The 22378-nt window shown below is 40.4% G+C and overlaps 1 protein-coding gene across 3 annotated transcripts in view; it reads right to left on the bottom strand.

Moving 5' to 3' along the window:
• Window positions 1-3889: 3889 nt before the first annotated feature.
• wipi2 (WD repeat domain, phosphoinositide interacting 2) overlaps window positions 3890-22378 on the bottom strand; it is a 92030-nt gene continuing 73541 nt past the window's right edge. For all 3 annotated transcript variants that reach the window (XM_072268689.1, XM_072268688.1, XM_072268690.1), the window contains 4 exons: window positions 22162-22326; window positions 16654-16761; window positions 9361-9491; window positions 3890-4734 (listed from right to left, as the gene is read on the bottom strand). In XM_072268689.1, the coding sequence (XP_072124790.1) occupies window positions 4616-4734; window positions 9361-9491; window positions 16654-16761; window positions 22162-22326 (523 nt within the window). In that variant the 3' untranslated portion in view covers window positions 3890-4615. The remainder of the gene's footprint in view (window positions 4735-9360; window positions 9492-16653; window positions 16762-22161; window positions 22327-22378) is intronic.

Raw genomic sequence — 22378 nt, forward strand, 5'->3', positions numbered from 1 at the left:
ACTTCCTGTTCATATGATACTGATAATAATTTCACCAACAAGATGACCCCATGTACTCACCTGCAAATTCTATAAACAAAATAGAATCAGGATCAGTTCAGCTTTAATAGCACTAGCATGTCATGGAATTTCCTGTTTGTAAGAGCAGTACATTGCAATACACAATAATAAAAGCTATAAATTACAATAAGTTCATATAAAAAATAAGTAGTGCAAAAAGAGGGGAATAAAGAATGTGTAAAGTGGCAAAATGAGGGATACATTATGGATAGATGGTGATATCAGTTTGCCTAAAACAGTTAATTCACGTCAACAACAGGAATTCTGCAGATGCTGGAAATTCAAGCAACACATCAAAGTTGCTGGTGAACACAGCAGGCCAGGCAGCATCTCTAGGAAGAGGTACAGTCGATGTTTCAGGCCGAAACCCTTCGTCAGGACTCCTGTCTCGGCCTGAAACATCGACTGTACCTCTTCCTAGAGATGCTGCCTGGCCTGCTGTGTTCACCAACAACTTTGATAATTCACGTCAAGTTTGTATTAAGGCCTTGAAAATTTCCATTACTCTAGTTTAAATCAATCCACTTATCCAATGAAATTAGGGTATATTGAGGCAAATCCACAGTAAATAGTTGAAGTTTCAAAAGTACACATTTCCCTAAATAAAAATCTGAAAGTATAAAAGCTGCTGAAACCAACTCAAATGAGACAAACTTGCAATTTATCCAAAGCAACATCAATACATGTTACTCTCATAAAAGATAGTAACAGATGTTTTATAGCAAGTCCAACTGGTAGATAATAGGATTTCCATTCAAAAGCTCTTTGTCTAAGCTTATCAGTTCCTGGTTGAATTCCGTTTATTTTTAAAACATACAGGAGTAAGCAGTTATTACCTGCCCTTATTTGTATCCCTGAATTTAAAAGTAACAATCAAAGGCGATGCACCAAATCCAGGTCTCACTTGGCATCCAGTTGTTAAGGCACTTTTTAACTTTTGTGAAGGGCTGAACAAGAGGTTGGTTTATATTTCCAGTAGCTTGCTGCAGAAGACTAAAGTAGATCATTCTGCACCATCTGAAACTTAGCTGCATCCAAACATCCTGGTACCAATCAGAAAACCAGAAAACGATTTCAAATAGATGAAAATGCTGTAAATACTTAGCAGGTCAAACATCATCTATGGAGGGAGAAAGAATTAACTCTTAATTACAGCTGATGAAGAATTTCCTCGAATTTTTCATTGATTACTGCCTTCAACTCCATGACAACTACTGCAGGCATCACTGACCGGTGATAAACTTCAAGATTATTCTGTAGGATAATCAGCTTCAAAATTATAAGATGTTCAGTGGGAAATTCACTAAACATCCATAATCTATCTGTAGAGAGGTAGCTTAAAAGGGTAGGAAAACCAAAGTGGATAATATCTAGCACTTTTTGTTATTTTTTAATAATTTTCTGTTGAAAATGTTTATTACAGATTCAGTGCTAAAATGTGCAAATTTATTGTCTTCACAGTGCAAAACACAATATTCCATTTATCACTTCAAAATCAACTTGCAAAGTCATTAAAACTGATATCATAATTTTAATCAAAGTCAGGTGATGAAAAAAATCGGAAATGAAAAGGACCTCTTTTATAGAAGACATCTCTTTCCAACTTCTATTTCCTATTTTATTCAAAAATCCAACTGACTCAAAGTTAAAATCCTCCTCTATGCCTCAAGATTTTTTTTCTGAATTAGAAAACAAACGCTTCCTCAACAACAACTTTGCTGTCAGGTATAGGTTGCTGCGTTATTGCTAAAAAAAATTTTTGGTAACAACTGTGGTGCATAACCAGTCTGGAATAATTAATGCTGAAAACATTAATTACAACTCTAGGTTCATGCTTCTAGTCTAGATAGTAAAATTCTTGGGTGTATAAACTAAGGAAAATGTCAGTGTCCAAAACTAATTAAAACATACAAAATATAGTATTTTACTGTCCTATACATAATTTGCTTACAACATATAGACCCTAATGTGCAAACAGAATTTGCAAATCATTATGTCTGTGTCTTTTCCAACATCTCTTGCCCTTTTCTTCACCATCTCACATTTCCCCGACCCCTCAAGTCCTCATTGATGGTTATCATAAACAGTAGTTTTCCTGGAGTACAATCAACTGGCCATTTTTACTTGTGAAACTTTTACATTTAGAGCCAAACAGCAGCATGGCTTTACCAAATATTTTTATGCTACATCTAAGCAATTTTTGGATAGCATCAGATATATGAAAATAACCCAGCAGTGTTATTTCTTGCACTGGACTAGAATACCTGATTACACTCAATTTCCTTGAATATGATTATTAGGTAATCTAGTCCAATCAAACAAGAGCCTTTTTCAGGTTGAAACATCTCCGCTGTACAGTCTCTTCCAGCTCCTCCCAATGATAAAATTCTGCAGTTCGCTAACCCTTCAATGAAAATATCAGCTCTTAATTTACTGCAGAAAAAAGTCTACAGATAAGCACAGGATGTGCAACATTTGTGGCTTCTCTTTTCAGAACAATGTGACTAATATAGGGCTTTTTCTCCCCCAACTCAAAGCACTGCCAAGAATTACACAATCCCATTAAAGGAATAAAAACATTCAACAGGTATAGTTTCCTTAAGGGAGGGGAGGGGTTTCTGCCCCCTCCAAAGACACATTTGAATACCCCATCTTTGTTGCTCAGGGGAGAAAAATGAACCAGTGCTAACATCTGCCATCCAACTTCTGAAAAATCAATTTTTCAATTTGCTCCATCAGTCTTAAAAAATATCATTTAAAGTGGAATGTTTCAACACTGACATTAAAATTGTAGATATTTTATCAACCACATTATTGTACAATTCTTATTATAATATCAGTAAGAGGTCATGCAAAGCACCTTTCAGGTCTTTTGTATTACAGTAGTTACCAGGTAGAATGACTAACTCTGGATGCACATTTCACCTAAGCATGATCATGGAAGCAAAGTTTAAAGAAAAATGTGACTGAAAAGCTGCAGTATAATTACTAATTTATCTCAATGTCTTTGTTATTGAAATTTCCATTATTCACTACCTCAGAAATATTATGACTGGCACTTCATAACTAACAGATCTGCAGTATTACTAGAACAGTAATGGCGAAACTTCTCTAACCACCAGGATTGACGAAGGAAATTCCATATTTTGAGTAGCTATTGATTGTATCAATTGAAATCATGATACAAACTGAAGAATTACAACTGATTTGAAGTGTGCCATAAGCCAGTTTTCCCCCTCTATCTTAAACAGGTGGGTTTGTATTTTTGAGATGATCCAATTATCTACAAACAATAAAAAAGGTCTCTCCATGTCACTTAACATTGAAAATGGCCAAATTCCAGCAAACCAGTAGCTGTAAGTTACTTTTCTTGGCAGTTTTAAAAAAATTTATATTGCAATACGATATGTCACTCAAAACATTCAAATGAAAACACTCAAGGTTCACTTTACAGTTGTAAGATGAAGCATTAATTCCATGGTCCCATCTACTTATCAAATTTTAATAACTAGCATTTGAAGTGTATTCAGTAGCAGCAATTGTCAAAATAAAGAGCCATCCATTGCAAAAATTCCAATCACTACAGAAATTTCAAAAACAATTTGCTGTTGACAGACTTCAGTATCATCTGGGCACCAGGTAGCTGAAGCTTGGCCACTGAGAAAGGAAATGCAAAATCAAAACAAAAGTATACCAAATCTTTATAGAATCAAGTGGATTCAAAATAGTAACTCCCCCCTCCCCTAGCTGTACATATAGAAATGCAAGGAGTCAGGTTGTAGGAGTAATGTCCTATATATCACTTCTCTGAAAAAAAACTATCACAAGATTTAAAAAAAAAACACATAGGATGCCACCTTTTATTTTCAGAGTAACTTACAATTATCCACTCAATATTTAAACCCTTTGGATTAAGATTCATTCTTAGTGTCACACTCAACGAACAGTCTCTTTTGGAGCAAGCTTTAAAGTAAAACTCAATAGTTATTTCCCCAAAGGAATGAAATTTGAAGGACCACAACTTCATACTGCTGAGTCCATTATTAGCAAATGGACAAAACCTCAGGAAATTACAGTTACAGGAGGCTGGAAGTGATTTTTTAATTTAAAAAAATGGGTTGGGATAGGGTTGCTACCTTAAAACTTTGGAAACCAGTTTCCCTGAATGGAGGGACAAAATGTGTTCTTGGGAAAACTACCAGACTGGCAATATTAAAGTGGCTCCTATATTCTCAAATCTTGGCACATGTAAACATGCAAAGCTAGTAGGCTCCAAGGCTGCATGAGGTGGCAGTTTTTGGCTGAAAAGGGGGAAAATACATTATATTTAATCAAATTCTTCACATGAATAAAAGCCACTGGGGAAGAAAAACGATATATTTTGTTTTCAATATTATAGAATTAAACTACAGCTACAATTTTTTTTCATTCTTTAAAATGTTCCTTCCATATTTTTCTTCACTCTGTCCTGCAACAATAAAAGTCTGCAGCAGCATCACAATTCAATCTATTGCAAGTGTTCTCTCCCAGCACGTGCCAGTGTACAACTCAACGGTCACTCGCTCTTGAGAATCAGGGGAGGAGTTTCATTGTCCTCATCCATTCGCAGTGTGCCAATATTCAAATCATCATCTGGGTCAATTCCACCCACTGCTCCTTGGTCCTCTGGGTAGGCTGCATTGAAGAAATAATATTAAAATACAAGTTCCAGTTATTTCAGCAACTAATGTCGGCATACATTGGAATACAGTCAATGCAATAAAGTTCTAATTGATATAGTTTAAGTGCACATCATTCCATATTGAAAAAGTTAACAAATCTGATTTGAGAGAGCAAATGAATCTTGGCAAAAACTTAGTGAAAGAAGAGTAGAACTGGGTACTTAACATTCCAGAGTAAAGATTGTTATCAATACCTACAAATGTTCAAAGTAAATTTATTATCAACACACATTCTGCTCCCTGACACTTTCACATTTCAGACATTCTGCTGGTGTCTTCCACTGATTGACACAGAAGTCTTATTAAGTTCCTCTGCCAATTCTTGTCCCATATTACTACCTCTTCAGCGTCATTTCCCAGCAGTCCAATATCTACTCTCACCTCACTTTTATTCTTTATGTATCTGAAAATAGAAATTGACAGCACATTACAGGCCCTTCAGTCCACAATGTTGTGTCGACCATGTAACCGGCTCGAGACTGCCTAGAATTTCCCTAGCACATAGCCCTCTATTTTTCTAAGCTCCACATACCTATCAAGAGGCTCTTAAAAGACCCTACTGTAACCACTTCCACCACTGCCACTGGCAGTGCATTCCACGCACCCGCTACCCTCTGTGTGAAAAACCTACCCCTGACATCCCCTCGGTACCCATTTCCAAACACCTTAAAACTGTGCCCCCTTGTTATGTACCCCGTAACGGGTTTAAGAACCAGCAGAAATGGAACATACTTGGAGTCTGGTTTTGCTTTTAACTAAAGCTATTTTTATTAGTAACAACACAATACAGTAACATAAAACCAGATAAATCAAACAGGTTATCAGATTATGCATATAAATAGGTGTGGAAATATAAAACCCAAACTTCTTCAAGCTTAGGTGGTAATTGGATACAGTCTTACGATAGTAGGTAAACAAAGTCAGTTCAGTTTGTGATATTTAGTTGAGTAGAATTGAGGAGAGAAAGAGAGAGGTGTTTAGTTCTCCAGGTAAGCCGATGCCATCGATCCTCCGCTGCCCTGGGAAATCCTTTAAAGTCACCGAATGTGATCACAAAAAGGAGACCGTCTTCTGTGGTAAAGCTATTGACCCAGGCAAGGGTTGGACACACTGATAACTTCCCACCGGTCACCCCTGTTCCACACTGCGAGAGCCACTGATCGATCCTCCAAAACTCACCCTTCTGTGGGTACACAAAGCTCATCCAGTGTCCGAATCCGTGTGTGTCTCACTCCACACACGAAGCATCACTGACAGTGATCTTCAACGAATATCCTTTCAACACAAGCGGTACCACACCCGAATTCAGCTACGGGACATCCCAAAGTGGTGGCCACAGGATACTCAAACAGAATCCACGTATGGATTATCACCAACAGTAGCTTATCACTAAGGTACTATCTTCAAGTGGTAAAACTACCAACCCAGGCAAGGATTATCACACACAGGTAGTTTCTACACAAGGTTATCCCAAACACACAACTGTGATAGCCAATTATCCAGTTCCACGACATATGAAATAACTCCAACAGTGATTTTACCACAGGGGTGCCTTTCTTCAGTGAACTACCACACCCAAACAAGGGTAACACACAAGTGGTATTCACAAAGGTACTCCCCTCACCAGAGAACCCACTCCTGTGGATTAACTAAGTGACAATCACACTTTCATAGTCAAATGGAAACAAATTCACCCTCACGGGCTACTTAGAGAGAGAGTCCAAACAGTAATCTCTTTGTCACTAGGCTTCTTCTGTTTCAAACCTCTCTCTCCTCTCTTCTCTTCCTGCAAACTTGTTCTAGTTGCAGAAAACTTGTGAGAGTCATTTATCAATACTCAGGATCAATCTTAACTCACCCCTTTTGGGCTACTGAAAGATTAAACCAGCACCCGACTCACTGGTGTCTTCCATTGACCGAATCCATCTTGAATCTGAGCATGTGTTTCCCTGTGTCTGCAACTGTCCTTGTAAAATGTAAACACACTGCAGAGAAACCATAAAATCGATTGTCCATCAAATAACTCCACCCCCCTCTCTCTCTCTCTCTGTAGGAGCTCAAAGTGTCCAAAAGTCAGTCTCATTCTCCCGATGTTTTAAAGTGACAGTCCACAGAGAATATGAACCCTAGGGGTACATAACACCCTCATGTTAGCCCTTTTCAACCATGGGAAAAAGCCTCTGGCTATCCACACAATCAATATCCCTCATCATCTTATACACCTCTATCAGGTCACCTCTCATCCTCCATCACTCCAAGGAGAAAAGGCAAAGTTCACTCAACCTATTCTTCTAAGGTATGCCCTTCAATCCAGGCAACATCCTTGTAAATCTCCTCTGCACTCTCTCTATAGTATCCACATCCTTCCTGAGAGGTGACCAGAACTGGAAGATGATGGCAGCTTTAGGGTTACGAGGGAGAACCATGAAGACGGCCATTAACACCATGGCCCAAGCAGCGAAGAGAGTGTCCAGTTGGCTTTGGCTGCGAAGGGACGACAGTAGCTGGATGTCTGACTGTCCAGGGTAGAAGACTGATCACCTTCTGCTGTCCCACCATCCCGAGGATGTTCCGGGTTAGGGGATGAAACGCCTGAAGACAGATGGACCCGGCTGATGACTCGACGGTCCAGCAGCAGAAACATCACAGCAGTTTAAGGTAATGAACACAGTACTCCAAGTGGGGTCTGACCAAGGTAACATTACCTCACGGATCTTGAACTTAATCCCATGGTTGATGAATGCTAACATACCATAAGTCTTCTTAACAACACTGCCAACCTGCGCAGCAGGTTTGAGTATCCTGTGGACACGGACCCAAGGTCTCTCAGATCCTCCACACTGCCAAGAGCCTTACCATTATTATTATATTCAGTCTTTAAATTGGACCTACTAAAATTAACCACTAAGGAGAACGTTGCTATTGGAGAATTCAGGGAGACTGACGGTGAAAATATTGAACAGGTTAAAGGGTATTATTAGATGCCAGAAGTTTAAAAAATAAATCCTCACGGTCAGATGAAATGTATCCCAGGCTGATGTAGGAGACAAGTGGGGAGACCACAGGGGTCCTTAGACTGACTTAAATCTTCAGAACTAAGCCAGGGAATCACAAGCATGCAAGTGTAACATCAGTGGTGGTGAAGTTATTGGAAAAAATCCTTGAGGAACAGGATTAGTCTACCCTTGAAAAGGTTTAAATAAAGATAGTCAGAAGGGCTTTGTTAGGGGAAAATCTTCTCCAACCAATCTGACCAAATTTTCAAAGAGCTAACAAGATATAGTGATGAAGGAAGTGCAGTTGGTATAGTCTACATAACTTTAGCAAGGCCATGGGAAACTAGTTGAAAGACTAGATCTCATGGGGTCCAAGACAAGAAGGAAAAATTGGTACAAAATTGGCTTGATATACGGAGACAGAGGGTGATGGTGGAGGATTGTTTTTGATTGAGAGCCTGTGACCTGTGATTTTTGGACCCTTACTATTTGTTATACATATTATTTGGTTAGGAATGTAAGATAAATATGTTAACATATAACATGAAAGTTGTTGTTGTTGATAATGAGAGTAACCTTAGGCTGTGTGACAATATCGATCAGTTAGTAACATGGCAAAAAACTGCCAGTTGCAACTCAATCCTAAAGCAGGAAGTGAGGCGCTATAAAAGCACTAATAAGGGTTGGACATGCACACTGAATGATAGAGCCCTAGGGAGTACTGAGGAACAGAGGGACCTACATAACACGTTTTCAGCATTACATAATAGAATTTCAAAGCTACAACTGAGGAATTTAAAGCTCCCCCTGCAAAACACCCAGTGCTGAAACGATTACACATTCAGTATGCAGGGACTAATAGTTCAACTGACATTTCCAACTTTAAGACAAACAATGACATGTATGTCTGAAGAGATCATGCCTATTAGAAGCTGGGTTGAAACTTAAAACTTATTTCAACAACTTCTGATTTAAAAAGTGACTCCACTGCCAAAAGTGAATCTCTACATTAGCCCTATCAATTACATCAATAGATAAGTATTTTCCACTGATCATAGCATTTCACCTCCATAATTTGAATAGCCTAAGCAATAAGGGCTTGCAAAGACTGGCATTGTTTCTTGCTTTATCACTCCACTTTGTATAATTTATGAAGCTTTTGGTATGCATATGGTCATACAGATTATAAAACCAACCCACATCTGGCTTTATCCTAGTAGTTGCGCACCTCTCAGCTTCTTACATCATCCTCCTCCCACTTTCCTCCTCACACGGTCTTACCATCACTTGCTAGCTTGTACTCCTCCCTCCCCTCCCCCACCTTTTTATTCTGGTTTCTGCCTCCTTCCTTTCCAGCCCAGTAAAAAGGTCTCGGCTTGAAACATCGAAAGTTTAGTCCTCTGCCTGTCCTGCTGAGTTCTTCCTTCATTTACTGCATATTGCTTTATGCTTCAAATGAATCTTCTTTAATCCTCCTTTATCCAAACGTGTTGTCATATTCTCCCATTCTTTTATCTATTCATAAATTAATGTAGTTTTAAATGTATTAAATATAACTAGGTGCAAGAACTGCAGTTCCTTACCATGCCGTGTTGGTGATGAAGGCGTATAGCTAACTTTGGCAGCAGGTGAACTGTACGTCTGAGATACTAATGGACGATCGTGTGGTGAAGGCTCCAGAATTTCATTGGCAGGCTCTACACTACCATCTAACCTGTGAGGAAAAATCGAAAATCTTTATTAAAAAAAAAAAGCAAATATTAAAATAATTCCCTTACATTTCTTCAACAGCACACCCACTCACCCCCGGCACCAAAACTGTAACATGTACCATCTAAACAACAGAAGCAGGTCGAGTTTCTTTTCTGAACACCATTCTGATCTTCAGTTCCTTTTATCTGCTAAATTCCTCTTTATATTATAAATCAGAGCATTGAGTATAGGAGTTGGGATGTAATGTTGAAATTGTACAAGGCATTGGTGAGGCCAAATTTGGAGTGTTGTGTACAGTTTTGGTTACCGAATTATAGGAAAGATGTCAACAAAATAGAGAGAGTACAGAGGAGAATTACTAGAAAGTTACCTGGGTTTCATCACCCAAGTTACAGAGAAAGATTGAACAAGTTGGGTCTTTATTCTTTGGAAATGTAGGAGGCTGAGGGGGAGACTTGATAGAGGTATTTAAAATTATGAGGGGGATAGATAGAGTTGACATGGATAGGCTTTTTCCATTGAGAGTGGGGGAGATTCAAACAAGAGGGCATGAGTTGAGAGTTAAAGGGTAAAAGTTTAGGGGTAACATGAGGGGGAACTTCTTTACTCATGTGTGGAACGAGCTTCCAGCAGAAGTGGTTGAGGCAGGATCGATGTTGTCATTTAAAGTTAAATTGGACAGTTATATGGTCAGGAAAGGAATGGAGAGTTATGGGCTGAGTGCAGGTTGGTGGGACTAGGTGAGAGTAAGAGTTCGGCACGGACTAGAAGGGTCAAGATGGCCTGTTTCCGTGCTGTAATTGTTATATGGTTATATATTCTTCCTCTTCTCTTTTTCCTGATCATTGGCACACCACTTCTAAACTGCAGTTCCCTTACTCCATACCAACATATACCAAAATCATTGCAGTCTGGAAAATGATTACCTGTGCTTTTTTGTTTTGTGTGTATGAAATCAATTTAACTTAATAAACCTGAATATTCCCAGCTGAAGTTGTGTCCAGCAGTAAACTAGCCCAGCCACATCCACACCCAATTCATATAAGCCTGGCTGATGCTTCTCCTAGATTGGCCATGCACCAAATGATGTCACAATCTGTGCATTGCTTGATTACAATATATATTGGTAACAAAATATTTATATTTATAAGAAGTTAGTTTGCAATCTACAATCTTAATGGAATTATCACTTAAACATCTTAAACAATATATCTATTTATACTAGCATTGTACACATTAGGACACTTGGCTGGTCAACATCAGTACACAGGGGAACCTCATTCAAGTTATTAATACTAATTGCAAATAGGTGAGGTCCCAGCACTTATCCTGTGGCACCCCACTAGTTAATGACTAACAATCTGAAACTGACAAACAAAAAACAGGACAAACAGGTTGAATGAGCTGCAGGAAGAAACCCACGCATTCTCCGGGGGGAACATACAAATTCCTTATAGAGGATGCCAGAACTGAATTCTGAACTCCGACACCCTGAACTGTAATAGCATCACACTAATCGCTACACTATTGTGGCATCTTCTTCAATGTGAAATGATGAGTTGATAATCCAAAAAAATGTCCTCTTCATGGAGTTCCAACCAATACAGATGTCAGTTCCTGATGAAAGATCTCAGCCTGAAACACTGACTATTATTCCACTCCAGAGATGCTGCCTGACCTGCTGAGTTCCTCCAGCATTTTGCGTGTGTTACACAGAGAGAGACGTCTCTGGCTGTTTGAAGTCCCTGCAAATTCTCCGTTGTAGATTCCTAGCCCAGATATTTTTATTTTTATTCATGATCTTGAATGTTTTGATTCAGCCCGACAGTAATTTGTTGTTATTTTTCCAACTATGATTAAATTATCATTTACTAGTATTTAAATGTACTTCCATTGTGAAAATAGATATTAGGCCACCATGGTCCATCAGTTTTTGTTTTCTTTTATCTCTCTTCCTCTCTTTGCCTTCATCAATCGTTCCTGGTGGTGCCCCCACCTCTGCCTCTGTTCCCCCTCACCAACCTGGCATAACCTGCCTGTCACATATCTCAAGTCTACCAAGCACCTTGCACTCTTCAGCCATGATGGAATAGCGAAGCAGACTTGATGGACCAAATGGCCATATTTTGCTCATATGTCTTACAGTCTTTTCTCAATCTATTACCCAGAATTGTATGTGTTCTTATTTTGTGCAGTAATCTTATCAAATGTCTTTTAGAAGTGTGTTGCTTACATTATATCTGGTGGTTTACCTTTATCCATTCTGTATATTACATCCTAAAGAACTCAAATAAATTTGTCAAACACAATTTCCCTTCCATGAAACCATACCGAATCTGTTTGTCTTTAGATTTCTAAATGTCCCACTTTTACCTTTTGGATTACTGATTCCAGTAATTTCTCCAATGATAGATATTGGTCTACCATCTCATAATTTCTTACTTTGCTTTTTTATTTTATATAGTAACATTTCCTTTGCAGTTTTCCAATCTTCTGTGACTCCTCCCGAATCTATTAAATTTTAATTTATACCACATCCACTTCCTTTGCAATCACTTCAAGACACCAGGATGCAAGGGTTTTGATCCAAGAATGTGTTATCTAGTTTGGCTGGCCAGAACTTATCAAATGATAAAAATAACTTTAAGCTCCTTCCTCTCCATAGCTCTTTGATTATTTTATTGTTTTTTTCTTTCCAGTCTTCCATTTCTGTTTCTCATTGTTAACATCCTCCACCAACCCCCGCCCCTCCAATTCTCAGGTATCAGAATCATATTGAAATGCCAACCAGTACAAAGACTTTAATGTCACATGGTGTACACTGTAAAACCTAGCAATCCAAAGAAAGCAACAGGTTCAAGTGGAAGACAGATTCTGATGGATGTGAAGTGCAAGCTGAAGAGCAACAGGAGTGGGACAATGACAAAGGAAACCAAAAGGAAATGTCAGCAAAATAGCACTGGCTCATCTTTCAGCAGAGTGAAGGAATAAAACATTAAAGTTTCAAAAGGACCCCGATTGTATCATTGTGCCAAATCCACACTTCAGTGGTTGTTAATGGCTCACCAGTAGTTAGTCAAGAGAGCCCAAATGACAGATACTGGTGCTTCTCCTGCAAGGTTCTTCTTATGGTGGCCTTAATAAGTTTTCATCACTCTGGCATACAGGACTGCCCTCTTGAGATTGAGCTCACTAATGTGAATGGCATATTTCTTTCATCAAATCCATGATCACCTCCGTATACCATTCTTGCCCCTTTCCTCCACGATGGCCACTGCAAATGTTGCTATTGCTTGGCTGTCTTCAAAGTTTGCCTTTAAGGGCTCAATTTTTCTCAGATGTTTAGTCAGAGTATTACAGCATGGAACAGAGCCTTCAGCCCAACTTGTCCATACCAACCAAGATACCCGGCTAAGCTAATCCTGTTATCTGTAGTAGACCCATAATCCTCTAAACCTTTTGTACCCATGTACCCGCCAATGTTGTGCAGCAAATTATCAAAGCTGTATTTAATTAAGCCCAACCCTGTATCACACATGTCCAATTTTAGCAGAGGAACTTGAGTCCACACCAACATAATGCTATTTTATTTCTCACATTTTTTGGCCAATTTCTAATTTTATTGGGGGTTATACAATTATGAATTAGGGTTACATATCTCGTGGTTAACCCAATTTCAGGTATACAAATTCCATGTGAAAGATCTGCTCACAACTATATGATATCTCATTATTAATGAGATATTATATCTCCTTGTGTATGTATATTTTATAAAGCAAGTGTCAATTTGACACCTGCCATATATTCTCATTTCTGCCCATGTTAACTGTTCAGATTGATTTGGAAGCTCATAATACATTTAACTTGAGTGGCTTCCTCAGTACTAGAGGCAAATAAAGCTTAAAAAAATCCCATGAGAAACTTTTGACATGAAGTCGATTGCAACAATATTATCGATATTAAATACAGTGGTGTTAGAAAGTTTGTGTATCCTGTAAAATTTTCTCTATTTCTGCATAAAGATGACCTAAAATGTAATCAGATCTTCACACAGTTTCTAAAATTAGATGAAGAGAACCCAATTAAATAAAACATTATACTGTACTTTTTCATTTACTTATTGAGAAAATTGATCCAATATTACATGCATTTGTGGGAAAAGTATGTGAACCTCTGGGGTAAATCTTACTACAAAAGCTATTCGGACTCAGGTTTTCCAATCAATGAGATGAGATTGGAGCTGTGGGTTGTGGAGGTGCACTGCCCTCTTTAAAAAAAAGACACAAAGTCAGCTTACTTGACAGAGCCTGCTTTTCTCAAGAAAGATCTGTTTATGTGATCCATGCTTCGATCAAAACAACTTTTAAGAGACCTTAGAAGAAGAATTGTAGAGATGCAAGGCTCCAAAGCATTTCTAAAAACCTGAATGTTCATCAGTCCACAGTAAGAGAAATTGTCTACATGTGGAAGAAAGTCAGTACTGTTGCTACTTTCCCTAGGAGTCAGCAGCCTGCAAAGTGCACAAAGTGCAAGGCTGAAGGAGGTGAAAAGGAACCCAAAGGTAACAGCAAAAGACCTGCAGAAATCTCTGGAGCTTGCTGAAGTCTTTGTTCATGTGTCCACTATAAGAAAAACACTGAACAAGAATGGTGCTCATGGAAGGACACCACAGAAGAAACCACTGCTCTCCAAAAACACATCTCAAGTTTGCAAAGGACCATCTTCTACAATGCTTCTAGGACAATGCTCTGTGGACAGCTATGACAAAAGTTGAACTGTTTGACAAGAATACACATTGCTATATTTGGAGGAAAAAGGGCACTGCACACCAACACCAAAACCATATCTCATCTGTGAAGCATGGTGGAAGGAGCATCATGGTCTGGAGCTGCTTTGCTGCCTCGGAGCCCGGACAGCTTGTAATCATTGACGGAACAATGAATCCAGAATTGTATGAAGACATTTTACAGGAGAATATCAGGGTAGCAGTCCATCACCTGAAGCTAAATAGCTGGATAATGCAACAAGACAATGAATTGAAAGAGAAGAGTAAATCTACAACAGAATGGTTTAGAAAGAAGAAAATTTGTGTTTTTGAAATGGCTGAGTTAAAGTACTGATCTTAATCCTATAGAAATGTTGTGGAGGGACCTGAAGTAAGCAGTTCATGCAAGGAAGTCCACCAACATCCCAGAGTTAAAGCAGTTTTGTAAGGAGGAATGGCCTAAAATTCATCCAAGCCGATGTGCAAGACTGATCAACAGTTACCGGAAATGTTTGAAGTTATTGCTGTACAAGGGAGTCACACCAGTTACTGAAAGCAAAGGTTCACATACGTTTTCCAACAAATACATGTAATATTGGATTATGTTCCTCAATAAATAAACGAACAAATATAATGTTTTTTAATTGGGTTCTCTTTATCTAGTTTCAGGAACTGTGTGAAAATCTGATCACATTTTAGGTCATATTTATGCAGAAATAGAGAAAATTCTACATGGTTCACAAACCTTCTAGCACCACTGTACATAAATTAATAGTGTTATATTTGTGGGCATGGTGGCATTCTGGAGAGCTAGCAAGTTATGTCCTATTATTTCTAAGCATTAATCATACTCTTTGATAAAAGAAACTGATCTTAAGGACAATTTCTAGTATAAAATAACAAACTAACAACCTCTAGCATGGGTCATCTTGGAAGATCAAAATTCAACTTTCGTGTGGGATAACTCAATAAATACTGCCAAGTATCAAATTATTCAGGCACGCTCAAAATCTATGGCTTTACACAGTTAACATGACTCCCAATCTAGATCTGTTTTCACAAATGTTTCTTCAGTTTCTCCCTGTCAATCAGGATTTTTTTTTTTTTTTTTTTTTAAAGTATTGCTTCCTTTATTTTAAATGCAGATATCTTGTGAGTGTATATGCAACACACTGCAAAGCTGCCTTCTGCATAGTTATTCCAAGGAAGATGCTTCAAGCCTTGAAAAGCAAGAAGTCATACAATATTATTTTCACTGAACTTGAGATACAGTTACATCATCTCTCAGTCAGCCACACCAATTATGCTTTAGAAAATCAATGTTTATAAATTGGATCATATCATATCAGCCATTTATCTGTGAACCATGTGATTCAATTTTAATTAAAATACAAATGTGGTGGAAAATGGGGACTTAGTGTTGTAATGTCTTAGATTTTCCTTTGGGGACAAAGCTATCATTAATCATAGACCACTCACATATTTTTCAATCACAAAAGTTGGACAATAGTTGCAGCCTTCCCAAAACTTGCGATTCCCACTATAGAATTTAAGGGTACATCTCAGTGAAGTCCACTTCCAGCATACCACCAGTGGTCCTGCTTAATACCTGGCCCTTCTGGCAGCTCTTGAGTTACTTGCCACTCCATCACCCAATCTCAATGAGTTTGAGGGCCTATTCTGACTAATTTGGTGATACACTCACCAATCTCTTGAAATTCTCCAACTGCCTAATTAGCTACCAACTGCCAATATCCACTAACAACCCTTTGAGCATTAACCCTGATTACAGGTGCACATACTGATCCAAAACTCTGACTCTCTCTCTTCTATGCCCAACAACCTCCTCAGCCTCTACTGCAACACAAACTTACCTAATTTTCTTTTTTGAGATATATAATGTTAAAATTCACCTGAACTGAAGGCTAGTGAATTCACAAAGCCTGCTCAGTGGCTTATGATTCCTTGACTGTTGAATTGTGAGGAGACGCAAGATTGCAGATACTGGAAATCTAGAGGAACACACAAAAAATGCTGGAGGAATTCAGCAGAAACTGACTTCCTGATGAAGGGTCTCAACACAAAGTCAACTGTCCATTACCCTCCATAGATGCTGCATGACCAGCTGAGTTCCTCCAGCAGCTGGACTGCACTGGTGAGCATTCAAAACAAAACATGCATTGGCCATTGTGATTCTATCCATAAACATCTAGGACAGAGGCTCCTAACCTGGGGTCCGTGGACCTCTTTGTTAATGGTAGAGATCCATGGCATGAAAAAGGTTGGGAACTCTGCTCTAGAGACGGGATTAAACTTAAGAGCTGAAAAGTCCAAGTAATTATTTCACACTCTGGAGCTCTGGAGCGTATTTTCAACCTGCTGGCACTACTTTGCTTACTTGTGCTGTTTCATTAGTGTGCACTCGCCTCCTTCTTGTGGGTCCAGGTTATACATGTAGAGATAACCATCCGCTGCTGCAACCAGTAGCCGAGGAATCTTCTGAATTCTGGAACATCAAAAGCAAATATGCAGTTGTCAAATAGGAGATATTGTTTATTGTTCTGCTTTCAAAGAGGGGAAGGTCATAACATCTTTTTACTGCTCAACATTTGTTCAAATAAAATGTCCCTTGCTCTTTCTTTCTCACATTTTTTTCTATTCCTAGCTCTTCCTACCACTGTTAATTTCCTATTTCTTTCTTTCAGATTGTTTTTACAAATTTTCTCCTGCTAACTGGTTTCTTTTGCTGTTGTTATTTACTTTTGAAATTATTTTCTTATCTGAGGTCAAAGCAACAAACATTATACCAAGAATAACTTGATATCATGGGAAACATCCTTTTCACATCTACTCTGTCTGGCCTTTTAACATTCGAAAGGTTCAATGAGATCCCCCGTCATCCTTCTAAATTCCAGCGAGTACAGACCCAGAGCCATCAAAAGTTCCTTGTATAATAACCCTTACATTTCCGGAATCCTCCTGTGAATCCTCTCCTCTCTAAGCTAAGGAGCCCAAAACTGTTCACGGTACTAAGGGGGCCATGAGGAAGCCTTGGGGAACCATGAGAAGGCCTTGGCAGGCAGGATTAAGGAAAATCCCAAGGCATTCTCTACAAGTATGTGAAGAGCAAGAGGATAAGACGTGAAAGAATAGGACCTATCAATAGTGACAGTGGAAAAGTGTGTATGGAACCGGAGGAAACAGCAGAGGTACTTAATGAATACTTTACTTCAGTATTCACTATGGAAAAGGATCTTGGTGATTGTAGTGATGACTTGCAGCAGACTGAAAAGCTTGAGCATGTAGATATTAAGAAAGAGGATGTGCTGGAGCTTTTGAAAAGCATCAAGTTGGATAAGTCGCCAGGACCGGACGAGATGTACCCCAGGCTACAGTGGAAGGCGAGGGAGGAGACTGCCAAGCCTCTGGCGATTATCTTTGAATCATCAATGGGTACAGGAGAGGTTCCGGAGGATTGGAGGGTTGCGGATGTTGTTCCTTTATTCAAGAAATGGAGTAGGGATAGCCCGGGAAATCACAGACCAGTGAGTCTTACTTCAGTGGTTGGTAAGTTCTTGGAGAAGATCCTGAGAGGCAGTATTTATGAACATTTGGAGAGGTATTATATGATTAGGAATAGTCAGCGTGGCTTTGTCAAGGGCAGGTCGTGCCTTACGAGCCTGATGGAATATTTTGAGGATGTGACTAAACACATTGATGAAGGTAGAGCTGTAGATGTAGTGTACAGGTGTCCCCCGCTTTTCGAACATTCACTTTACGAAACCTCACTGTTTCGAAAGACCTACATTAGTTCCCTGTTTTCGCTAACAGAAGGTGTTTTCACTGTTACAAAGAAAAAGCAGCGCATGGAAAAATCAGCGCGCGATAAAAAATCAGCGCACGAAAGCAGCGCGCGATACAAGGCAGCACGTCCCCCGGGCAGCCGCTCTCCCCCGGATTCGGAACGGCATTCTCGCCGGCATTGCTTAAATATGTGCCTGTGAGCAGCCGTTAGCAAGATGAGTTCTAAGGTACAGGGCATCAGAAAAGCCTGAAAGAGCTCGTAAGGATGTTACACTTAGCTTAAAACTAGGCATAATTAAGCGTTTTGATCGTGGTGAACGAAGGAAGGACAAAGTGAGTTTGGCTTGTGGAAGTTGACGAAGATGATGTTGAAGAGGTTTTGGCATCCCATCACCAAGAACTGATACATGAAGAGCTGATGCAATTAGAAGAGGAAAGGATAATAATCAAAACCGAATGCAGTAGCGAACTGAACGTGAAGCAACTGCGTGAGATTTTCGCTGCAATGATAAAGTACAACTTTAATTCTGAAAGGGTACGTTGGTTTAGGGGATATTTGCAGGATGGTTTGAGTCCTTATTAAAGAACTGCGTGATAGAAAAATGTGTGAGGCTCAGCAGTCAAGAAAGCCTTCCACATCAGCCACAGCAGACGACGAACCTCGACCTTCAACCACAAGGCGGGCAGTCATAGGAGAAGATGAGCTGCCTGCCCTAATGGAAACAGACGACGACGAGATGATGCCCTAGTGTCCCACCACCCCAACCCCCAGGCCGCGGACAGATACCGATTCGTGGAGAATGCAGCGGTAGCCGGGAGGCACATAGCACATCTTTAAGAAAAAAAACAAAATAAACAAGCTAGTTAATTAGGTACACTCACAATGCGCTGGAGGAACTCAGCAGGTCAGTCAGCATCAGTTGAAAAGATTATTTGACGTTTCAGGCCGAAACCCTTCGTCAGGACTGAAGGAAGAACTTTGGGGAGGGTTTGAAGAATGCCGGTAGTTGAAAAAAAACAGTAATTTGAAAGACAAAGGGGTGGGGAAGGGGAAGCAGGGAGATGATTGGCAGGGGAACAATGCGCAGTATTAGAAGGAGGTGGAACTATGAGGGAGGTGATGTGAAATAGGGATAGAGGAAGGGAGGGGGAGGGAATTACCAGAAGTTGGAGAATTCTATGTTCATACCAAGGGGCTGGAGACTACCTAGATGGTATATGAGGTGTTGCTCCTCCAACTTGAGTTTAGCCTCATCATGGCAGTAGAGGAGGTCATGTATGGACATATCTGAATGGGAATGGGAAGCAGAGTTGAAGTGGGTGGCTACCGGGAGATCCTGTCTGTTGTGGCAGAGTGGAGGTGCTCAACGAAGCGGTCCCCCAATCTGCATTGGGTTTCACCAATGTAGAGGAGGCTGCACCGGGAGCACCGGATGCAATAGATGACCCAACAGATTCGCAAGTGAAGTGTTGCCTCACCTGGAAGGACTGTTTGGGGCCCTGAATGGTGGCAAGAGAGAAGGTGTAAGGACAGGTGTAGCACTTACGCTTACAAGGATAAGTGCCGGGTGGGAGATCCGGGGGGATGGACATGTGGATAAGTGAGTCGCAGAGGGATCGATCCCTGCGGAAAGCGGAAGAGGGGTGGAGAGGGAAAGATGTGCTTAGTGGTGGGGTCCTGTTGAAGGAAGCGGAAGTTGCGGAGGATAATGTGCTGGATCTGGAGGCTGGTGGGGTGGTAGGTGAGGACAAGGGGAACTCTGTCCCTGTTGTGGTGGCGGGAAGATGGAGTGAGGGCCGAAGTGCGGGAAATGGAGGAGATGCGGGTGAGGGCATCATTGATCACCGTAGAAGGGAAACCATGATCCTTAAAGAAAGAGGACGTTTGAGATGTCCTGGAACGGAAAGCCTCATCCTGGGAGCAGATGCGGCGGAGATGGAGGAACTGGGAATAGGAAATGGCATTTCTGCATGTGGCGGGGTGGGAAGAGGTATAGTCGAATAGTTATGAGAGTCAGTGGGTATAGTCGAGGTATTGCCGATTGCATCGCCTCTGATCTGGGCCGACAATTACGTGCCCGGCGGCACCTAATTAATTAGCATGTTTATTTCGGCTTTTTTCTTAAAGTTATGCTGTGTGCCTCCCGGCTACCGCTATACCCCTGCATGCTTCGCGGATCAGTATCGGTTCGCTGCCCAGAGGATGGGGACCACTGCACCACCTAAACTCCGATGACTCAGTCTAACAGCACCGTCATCAGTGTGCTCGGCAAGCTGTCTTCCCAATTCCCATAAGTGATACTACACTGTACATACATTATTTCTACTTTATATAGGCTGTGTACTTTTACGTGTTATTTGGTATGAATTGCCAGCTTCATAGCTTAAAGGTTACTGGAGAGAGTATTTTTGCCAACAGTGCTTGCGTGAGATTTTCTGCCGACAGCGCTTGCGTGAGATTTTCGCTACGGAGAACAGTGCAGCAATGATTGTGGAAAAGTATTTCTACTTTATATAGGCCGTGTATTTATCATATCATTCCTGCTTTTACTATATGTTACTGTTATTTTAGGTCTTATATGTTATTTGGCATGATTTGGTAGGTTATTTTTGGGTCTGCGAACGCTCACAAAATTTTCCCATATAAATAAATGGTAATTGCTTCTTCGCTTTACAACATTCCGGCTTACGAACCGTTTCATAGGAACACTCTACCATCGGATGGTGGGGGAAACCTGTACATGGATTTCAGCAAGGCATCTGATAATGTACCCCATGCAAGGCTTATTGAGAAAGTAAGGGGGCATGGGATCCAAGTGGACATTGCTTTGTGGATCCAGAACTGGCTTGCCCACAGAAGGCAATGAGTGGTTGTAGATGGGTCATATCCTGCATGGAGGTCGGTGACCAGTGGTGTGCCTCAGGGATCTGTTCTGAGACCCTTACTCTTCGTGATTTTTATAAATGACCTGGATGAGGAAGTGGAGGGATGGGTTAGTAAGTTTGCTGATGACACAAAGGTTGGAGGTGTTGTGGATAGTGTGGAGGGCTGTCAAAGGTTACAGCGGGACATTGATAGGATGCAAAACTGGGCTGAGAAGTGGCGTATGGAGTTCAACCCAGGTAAGTGTGACGTGGTTCATTTTGGTAGGTCAAATATGACGGCAGAATATAGTATTAATGGTAAGACTCTTGGCAGTGTGGAGAATCAGAGGGATCTTGGGGTCTGAGTCCATAAGGACGCTCAAAGCATCTGCGCAGTTTGACTCTGTCGTTAAGGTACACAGTGTATTGGCCTTCATTAATCGTGGAATTGAATTTAAGAGCCGAGAGGTAATGTTGCAGCTATATAGGACACTGGTCAGACCTCACTTGGAGTACTGTGCTCAGCTCCGGTCGCCTCACTACAGGAAGGATGTGGAAGTCATAGAAAGGGTGCAGAGGAGATTTACAAGGATGTTGCCTGGATTGGGGAGCATGCCTTATAAAAACAGGTTGAGTGAACTCGGCCTTTTCTCCTTGGAGCGATGGAGGATGAGAGGTGACCTGATAGAGGTGTATAAGATGATGAGAGGCATTGATCGTGTGGATAGTTAGAGGCTTTTTCCCAGGGCTGAAATGGTTGCCATAAGAAGACACAGGTTTAAGGTGCTGGGGAGAGAAGGTACAGAGGAGATGTCAGGGATAAGTATTTTTTACGCAGAGAGTGGTGAGTGCGTGGAATGGGCTGCCGGCAATGGTGGTGGAGGCAGATACAATAGGGTCTTTTAAGAGACTTTTGGATAGGTACATGGAGCTTAGAAAAGTACAGCGCTTTGGGTAAGCCTAGTAATTTCTAAGGTAGGGAAATGTTCAGCACAACTTCATGGGTCGAAGGGCCCGAATTGTGCTGTAGGTTTTCTATGTTTCTATAATGGAAAGGTGATATTAAACAGTAACAGTCAAAAGTTACAGTTCATTCTTTATCCAGTGTACTAGAACCTTGAATATTTTAAAGTTAAATGTTTAGCTTGCCTGTCCAATATTGCTGTGCACCATTTTTTTTTTTTTAAGAAGTAAAACAATTCCTGGTGTATTTAGTTTTTATCAACAGGATACTCACGTTGCCAACGCACAGATGTTTCTGTGTCCTGAGAAGGGCAATCTGACTGTTGCAAATGCCCTGCCCTGATTAAACATTTCTGTGACCTGCGAAGGCAGATAGCTAGTGGAAGCCATGAGCACTTTCCCAAAGTACCCAGTCCACGTGGTTGGTTCTTCCTGTGGTCTGAACAAAGCAAAATGTTTAAAGATAAAAAAGCAATTGAATCATTCTCCTC

The sequence above is a fragment of the Mobula birostris genome, chromosome 9, assembly GCF_030028105.1.
Source record: "Mobula birostris isolate sMobBir1 chromosome 9, sMobBir1.hap1, whole genome shotgun sequence".
Lineage (NCBI taxonomy): Eukaryota > Metazoa > Chordata > Chondrichthyes > Myliobatiformes > Myliobatidae > Mobula > Mobula birostris.